General features: G+C 39.6%; 1 protein-coding gene across 1 annotated transcript; it reads right to left on the bottom strand.

The window, feature by feature from the left end:
• Window positions 1-3385: 3385 nt before the first annotated feature.
• Window positions 3386-8163, bottom strand: morf4l1 (mortality factor 4 like 1). Its single transcript, XM_040133782.1, has 12 exons — window positions 8014-8163; window positions 6841-6887; window positions 6675-6742; window positions 6492-6578; window positions 6019-6096; window positions 5833-5858; window positions 5492-5583; window positions 5154-5255; window positions 4969-5057; window positions 4666-4838; window positions 3961-4045; window positions 3386-3872 (listed from the first exon to the last, which is right to left on the bottom strand). The coding sequence occupies exons 1-12, from the start codon at window positions 8051-8053 to the stop codon at window positions 3788-3790; spliced, it is 972 nt and encodes a 323-aa protein (XP_039989716.1). The 5' UTR covers window positions 8054-8163; the 3' UTR covers window positions 3386-3787.
• Between the last annotated feature and the right edge of the window lie 272 nt (window positions 8164-8435).

Below are 8435 nucleotides of genomic sequence, written 5' to 3'. Positions count from 1 at the left end.
ATGCTGAGCTTTAAGTGTTAATCACAGCAGTAAATGGAGCCAAGAAAGGAGCGGGCACTGAGATGTCTCCCTGACCGGGTCTGTAGAGAAGTCCTGTGTGTGTCAGTCTTTCTGATGGGCTGTTAAAAGCTATCAGGGCACTGTGATCTGAGAGCACACTCCAGTGAAAATGCATATGGTCCTGGTTAAGGCTGGGGGAAATAGGATTAAAGAAATTCTTCTTGAAATGGTCTGAATTGTTCTTGCCATAACAACTGTGAGCAGCTGACACCGATGGAACCACAAATCAGTCTGAAACTAATATTTCGCTTCTCCTTTTTAATGTCATTTAAGCCACAACAGTGAAAAAGGCGCCAGCTGGAGGGGAATCTGCTGAACACATTTTGGAGCCGAGAGGCGAGAGGAGGACGGTGCTCCGGCATGGCTTCAATAGCCCATTACATTTCTTTCCTCAACAAAATACTGCACCACATGCTTTCCATCACCAGGATGTCATTCCACCACTGGCACTGAGTCCACCTTGTTCAAACCATCAGAGCAGGAAAATCATTTCGGCCAGAATAAGAGGGAAAAGCTCACATGCCTCTACGTAACCCCAGGGACTGATCACATATTCATCAATTTGTTTGAAATTATTTTTAAGTGGAGCAATAAAAGCTTTGAGGCAGAACTACAGCACAGGCCCAAGATTGTGTCTTGTAAGTGTTTAAATTATGATCACATGTCCAGTTATTGTAAATATTTTTTTAAAGGAATGGGTCTTGGCTGCAGTCACTAAGCCACAATTAGCTGAACTAAAGTGGGCTACAGTCTGTGTTATGATGCTGCTCAAACATCCCAGGTTAACTAAACAAACCAGGCAGAGAGGGGACGTGAGCAGATAATTTGGACAATCAATCAAGTACCTGTTATATCCAGCACAGCTATGAAGCGGATGAATGAGGACAGGATAGTAAGAAGCAGACTGTTTAACTAAAGCAACTATTAAAACCCAGAATTGAAATTAAATATTAATGCTTAAAGCCCCAGTCCATTCACACAGGTGTTTTCACTTGACTGACTAGATCTCTTCTCAAGACTGTGTGCAGGGTATCCCTCCAAAAAAAAAAAAAAGAAAAAAATGAAAACTGAGTTTTGTCAAGTTGGGTTAATGTCTTTTCCAGTCACTCTGGGTTGCAGCGTTTCCAGTCTGCCGCTGCACTAGTTACACCTGTCACACTCACAACTGTCCCAGGTTCCTGCTGAAATGTTGTTCACTACAGCATATCACACAGCTTAAAAACACAAATGAACGGAACTAACCTAAGAAATTACCAAACCAAAAACGTAATGAGGGCAGTGGCAACTCCATCCAACATCCACCTGACTGAGGTCTAATCATGGTGATTGAAAACACGTGTGTGGGTGTGCAGAGCCTTTAAGTACATAAACAATCTGATGATCGATTGCTGTATCCCGCTTACTCTCGCGTACGGTATGTGTTGCATAGCGACGATGGATGCAATTGTATATCACTAACCGCTAATTTTGAGCATCTCTAAGCATGGCTCTCAGAATAGTGTGAAGAGTTTGCGCGAGCCACACTCAGTCAAAACAGTGACAACACCAAGTTCCCAGAAGCTTCTTTGGAGTTCTCATTTCAACACAACAACAGAGGGACAGACAAAGAAAACGTGGTATTTTGCCTCAACCTACTTCCATCCACACAGGTATTTTCACTTATCGGTTGGTTAGACCTCTCGGGCCTGCGCCTCACTCTCCCGATAGTTTGGTGAGCTCATGTCGTCCCAGCATGTTTCTGCCCAGTTTCAACCTGAACAGAGCTCTCATCAGCCAGTTTACTGAAAACTCCTGAGGGAGCGTGCAGGACCCGTGAATCCTACAGTATATAATGAATACACGCTGATTTTAACTGGATTGTGATTAAAGCAAGGACATTCTTCACTGACTGTCGGGAACAGTATATGTGGGTGGCCAAATGTAGTCTCAAAGGTCCACATGCAGTTTTTGGAGCTCTTCCCTGGTTTTAAAACTCCTGGCCAAGACTTGTGAACCCCCCCTCCCTCCCTCTCTCTCTCTTTGGCTGGATGTTGCCTAGCAACGCAGGCGAGAGAAGCTGTGGGGCTCAGGAACTATATTTTATCATGTTTAAAACCAGGAAGCTAGATCATAATACCTTCCCAGTTTGTACGTTCATGATTGTAATGGATGATGCGGGGGCTGAGAACCGGGGTTGTTTTCCTCTGGGGTATTGTCCCTTACATAACGCACTATAATGTAGTCATAAGCAGATGTAATTGTTTATTTATTGTTTTTTTTAATGCACAGTATTTGTAAGCATTTGCCATTTCTACTATGAAAACATATTTTATCTTGTTACAACTGTGTTTTACTATACTGTTGTTCATTATGTTTATACAGCAGCCTCCACTTATGTGTGTCCTCAGGGGGAGTTAGCGTAATGACAAATACACTAATAAACACTTATGTGTACTTACAATTACACTATAGTGTTATAATCAGTTTATATACTGATTATAAATACTAATAATAGAGGTAGTTAAAGTGTTATCGTTTAATGTAGTACTGATGTCTAAGTTCATTTCTGTTAATTGTTAATTTTTCTACTTTTTAGAGCTTAAAGTGGTGACACTGTACTGTGATCAGTTTTATTCCTCAGCTCTTGTGGAAAAGAAAGTAGTAAAAGCCTAGGGTAATGATAGGGAAAAGGACTGAAATGCACACAAAAATAAATCAATAAATGAATGACATTCATTTATCATCATTTTCATCCAATCCTCTTCAGGTTTCAATTAGGTTTTAAATATTTAATGAGCATTTATTGACATATTGCTGTAGTTTAACATTTGATCCACTGTTAATTTATGATTGAGACATTTGTGTTTTGAACTCTATTTCCTTTTTTTTTTTTTTCAGTCGTTCTCATTTGTAATATTTAATTGAGAATTGATGCAAAAGCAAGCAGGAGATAAGCAGTTAACATGTAGTTAATGTTTCAAATTGATAAGTTCTTCTTTGAGTAATATGAAATTACCACTGCATACTTGCAGCCTTAACTGATGTGTGCACAGTTTTTGGAGTGACAATTTCAATAATTTCCCCTTGATGAACCAAACATGGCTCCTCCTCTGAAACATCTGGCTTTTTGGCCAAACTGTTCTCTCCAAATCCACTCTGGTGCATTTTCATAAATAAGCGACTAAGGCATTTAAGCTGAGAAAAAAAATTCCAACATGCTCGTGTTAGGACAACCAACTGCTGTCAGTAACAACAGCAGTTCCCTGTAGATGAGGAGAAGGCCAATAAATTGTAGCCTGAGCTCACTATTTTGAAATTAGCTTCAGAACAAAGATGGACCATTAACTAGAGAATGAAAGACTTTTATTAGAAAATGATGACAGCCTACAAGACAAATTTAGCCAGCATCTGAACCAAAACAGGAAACAAATAACAAAACAAAACTAAAATCATGATGAAATTCCTGTTCAAGAGATCTTGGAAAATACCGGACAAAACAAGTATCATAGAAACTAAAAGGTGGTACTGAAAAACATACCAATACAGGAAGAGCGTACTCAGCAGCTTTCCACATGAAAGAAAATTAATTTTGTCCAGGGATTAGTGTGACATCTTGCTCTGATTCTTCCTTAATAAAAACCAACTGATCTCACACAATCCGTTCTCCAAAAGGCTTTTTGTGAAATCCCATCCTTTCGACAGGTAAGAACCAAACAAAGGCTCCTTAAGGCTCCCAAAATAAAAAACCTTAAACTGCCTTGCGGTGGTACTCTGGAGGGGCAACTTCATAGTCACTTGCATTGAACAGCGACGCAGAGTTCTTTACAAGATACCTGGAATGGAGCAACATTTTACTCATTTCTGCAGCAGGTGAATCAATACAAGTTTTATTAAAAGCTTTGTGAGGTCTTGAATACTCACTTGAGGAAGTCTTGTAAGTAACTGAGCAGCAGTGCAAGGCTCTTCTCATCCAGCGGAGTGTATGCCAGCATGGCTCCGATTCTCACTTTCAAAACCAAACGAATACAGAATTTTAAAGACCACACAATATTAACCTTGTTTTCATTTTCATTCCTCCACCACCTTCCACTTCACTGGTCCAAGTGTATAAAGCAGTGCAGAACACAGGTAATAGTGGTAGATAGAGGAATATTGATTTTTTTTTCCCCCCCAATAATGTAGCTAAAAGCGGCTGCAACCAGCTGCGCTCTTGTTTCTAAAATCTATGTGATGTTCCTTTTTTCTTTTTTCCTCCTATGTACAAGAAAAAAGTAGCAGGTTAGGAAGCTGCGCTGTAGGCTTAAGTTGTACACCAGTAGAAGGACAGATATGTGCCCTATGTCTAAAGAGGCAGAAGTCTGTTTGTAGATCTGGAGTTTTACACTAACAACGTAGAAAGCTTAGACACAAGCATGTTGAATCTTTTTTTGTGGATGAGGATCTACATTTTGGGGTTCACTTCTCCTTTCTCTCATTATAGCCCCAATGATTTTTGAGCCTGATGCCATTATTGATAAGAGTCTAGGAAATGTGTTTTTCATTAACTGTGCTGTTATGTGCCACATTAAAGCTGCCAATCTCTACAATAAATAATGCCACAGTGTGATCTTGTGTAGGTTTCCGTACCAAAGAGTCTGAGTAGGTGAGGAGCACCGTAGATCTGAGACATAGATGTATCTGGGTGGTTGGCCAGAATGTCTGCGTACTGTGGCCTCTCAAATTTGTAGAGAAGCTGCGTCCCCAGCATGACATTGAAATATTCCCGGATACCAGCGACCACCTCGTTCACCGCAAACTCCCTGAGCGGTGAAGAGAAAAACAAGTTATGTCTTTACGAGACACAGAGGTTGGAAAAGGACAAAACAAGCACACTATCACACTGCCCATGTTGGTGCAAGAAAATGAAAAGTAACAATATGTATTTTTTACTTGCTGTCAGAGTTTCCTCTTGATTTCTTGTAGTTTGCATAATCTTCAAGGACTGCGTCGACATTCTTTTTGGCAGGTAGGTGGAAAAGCTAAAGAAAAAAAACAAGAAGGCAAAATACACATGATGTAACAATATAAAAAAATATACAATATGAACTGAAATTTTAAAGTCACTGGTCACTAACCTGTTTTTGCCGCGTAATCAGGTCCCAGTCATCCACAAGCCATGGTTTCAACTCCTCAGGGATCTTTACTTTAACCTCCACTCGATTTATGAAGGTCTCCTCCTGAGCAGGCAGGAACAGATTTAAGAAATAAGGCACACGAGGAAGCTCTTTACCTCCTAAAATATTTAACGAATCTGAGCTTTTCCAACGCACAGCTACAGCTACAGAGAATTAAACTTCTTACTCAGTTGCTTTTAGTGTGGCACCGTATTATTTGACATCAACTGGCAAATTAAAGAAACCACCAACCAGAAAAAAACATTACTAAAAACAACTTAATAGATTCGTGAACTTACACTTTCAACAGTTGGGTCGACACGTGCCCTCTTCTTTCGTGGAGGGTGGGTTGGGTCCCCTCCTGAACTTGTCCCTTCTCCTGCTCCAGGAGCTGCACAGACAGAAACACAGTTAACCGTTATTTAACTCATAAAAGTAATAAAACTATCACGATGACATTATTGTGACACCCTGCTTTGACTCTAGCTATGCTTTTAAATTCTTGATCATTTACAGCTTCTACTGTAATGATGATGGAAACACATTCCTGCAAATTACCTGCTGAATGATAATTTGGAAGTTGTAAGTTCATGCATTTTAACAGTGTCGATTATGTAAATACCCAGCGTTGTATACTTACTCTTCTGTTTGTTCTTTTTGGTTTTCCTACAAGGCAGAGAAAAAAACAAACAAACAAACAAACAATTTACCGGTGTTAAATATTAATTATATATTTTTTTTAAAAACATTAATTGGTGTTACACTTCTAAAACTGTTTAGCAGGAGACATCACAGCAGGTGACAGCTGGAATAACAAATGACTCACACATCATTTTTCTGCGATGCAGCAGGTATCTTCTTATTCGGCGCAGCACCCCTCATTCTTCCTTCTACATAATGGTCTCTAAATTAAGAAAACAAAAACAAAATCAATTACTTAACAATAAACCATTCGTCTTAAAGTCAGTTAATCTGTTTTCAGGAGACTTCAGGACACAAACTGCAGTGGATTTGTTGAGCTGAGTATTGTTGCGAACCTCATCTCTATTATGTTTTTGTTTCCCTTGTGCTGTCAATGCCCCATGACAACATAAACTGTTCTGTGTGTTGTAAAACATTAGGTCAGCTTTCCTGAATATTAAAATAATATTACACTGTTCTACGACAATTAGATGATGAACATATTTTGTCTTAATTGCCTCTGCATGGACCTTATAATGAACTCCTTACAGTGGCATTTGTAATTAGTAAAGTTTGTAAAAACGGACATAAAAAAAAAAGAAAAGAGAATGGACTTACTGATTTGCCCTCTGAAGCTCTTTCTGTTTCTGCAGATTACTGTCCACATACTTAAGCACTCTGCTTTCAGGAACCCATTCGTCCCAGCTGGAAGAGAAAGCACCAAGAAAGAAATCAAGCACTTGTGAAATCTTTACTGTACAAATCTTGAAGACGTGATTCGACTGAAAAAAAAAAACTTACTTCTTATTCCATCCACTGTAATGAATAAAGTATTTGATTTGTTTGTCCTTGATGTTTATCTTAACACACTGCAAAGAGAGACAGGATTGACGGTCAAAAAAAAAAAAAAAAAGAGAGACAAAGAGGGGGATCATATGACCAGAGAGACGGGTCAACTATGGCCTACCTTAGCTTCGTAGAGCAATGGCCCATGGAAACACAGCACTCTTTCACCTGAACAGGGTGGTGGTCAATTAAAAAATTAAAACCAGCATGAGAGCAGTCCAGGTACAACAAACTGCTGAAATGTTGAAGCCAGCTACACTACTTTTGCGCAAATTCGTGACGAGGCTTAGGGTAGATTGAACAGAAACAATTAGTCCACCTTAAATTTGAATTCTCGAATGCCTCGAACATCAGCAACTAACACCGGTTCTCTTTCTGGTGGCCGAGGACGACAATTAAAATCAAGATTTACGATGCGTTTGTCACATACGTTGGGACTAAGATCGCGTTAAATGACTGAATGACTTACTAGAGTCAGACTTCAGGTTAGTAGAAGACCTGACTTGATGTATGAGGGGTAGGTCTTTGTGATTAGGTTTTATTATCAATTAATCTGTTAAATATTTTACTAAATTAAACGTTTTGTCTTTGAAACCCAAAGATATTGAATTTACAATTATGTAAAATAGACAAAATCCGCACATTTCAGAAGCCGGAATTTTTTTTGTTTGGTAAACAATAATCAGGAACGCCGAGGATTGATTTTCTGTCGAAAGTTCAATCAATAATTAATCAACTAATTATTTACATTGCATTCCGTTAATTTTTTTAAATAAAGTTACAGTTGAGGTAGCCATAATTATTTTCTACAAGTCTGAGATACTGTGTACCATGTACTTTGGCTCTAGTAACATTAAAACGTGCAATTGTTGGTTTTTTTATACAATTATGAAGCGGTACATTAATGCGAGAGCAGCAGTTATCCACGGCTGAAAGAAAGCAGGGAGGCGGCGGTGAGTCAGTGACGACCGGTCACCGCATGAATGAAGCTCCTGCCTTCAGCTAGCTGCCAACAACATCGCTAAAACCCAAGCCATGGACTGTGCTACTGTCCGGCTACCGCAAACGCTACAATGTGCTGCAAAGCAAAACACTTCATTCGTAACTAAACTGGCGAATAAACATGACGAAGACGTGGTTTGTGTGATCGTAGCAACAACAATGAAAGCTAAGCGCGCTAGCTGCTCGACGGCGGCAGAGTCGGTTTCGATCGACAGCTAGCTAACATTTCCAGCGGCTGCGGCACCGACCGGAACCGCAGATCGAGCAGGAGAGAACACAGACAGCTCGTTACCTTCTTGAAATTTAGGCTTCGGGTCCTGTTTCGGCGCCATTCACGGATTAAACTATCAAAATATGGGAAAAATCGCCAGCTCCCATTCCAGTCTGAAACGGCGCCGCTCTCTAAAAACGTCATGACCAACGCGGTGACGCATTAATACCGCGACCAAAGATGCGCCTCGAAATGAAACGGGTGACATGAAAATAAAAATGAGTCACACTTCCCTTTAAATGGGTTTTTACTTTACATCAGGTGTCCAAATCTTCTTGCGGAGTTCGCAATCCGTGGTACATTTTACAGAAGTAATTTCCTGGCTAAACAGAAAGCAGTGAAACAGTTAAAACTAGTTTTGACGCAAGTTTTTAAATTCAGGTCATCCGCAGGAAAAATTAGTTAAATGTTTTTGAATTGATTTTCTTTCTTTTTTTTTCAAA

The sequence above is a fragment of the Xiphias gladius genome, chromosome 8 (assembly GCF_016859285.1).
Source record: "Xiphias gladius isolate SHS-SW01 ecotype Sanya breed wild chromosome 8, ASM1685928v1, whole genome shotgun sequence".
Lineage (NCBI taxonomy): Eukaryota > Metazoa > Chordata > Actinopteri > Istiophoriformes > Xiphiidae > Xiphias > Xiphias gladius.
This window is presented reverse-complemented; position numbering and strand designations above follow the sequence as displayed.

Bases quoted from the DNA above. Each gene is read 5' to 3' on its own strand.
- morf4l1 (XM_040133782.1), bottom strand. From the start codon at position 8,053: ATGGCGCCGAAACAGGACCCGAAGCCTAAATTTCAAGAAG. The intron at 5,584-5,832 runs GTAAGTATACAA...CTGTCTGTGCAG, and splicing joins CAAAAAGAACAAACAGAAGA to CTCCTGGAGCAGGAGAAGGG. The intron at 4,839-4,968 runs GTAAAAAATACA...TTCACCGCTCAG, and splicing joins AGAGGAAACTCTGACAGCAA to GGAGTTTGCGGTGAACGAGG.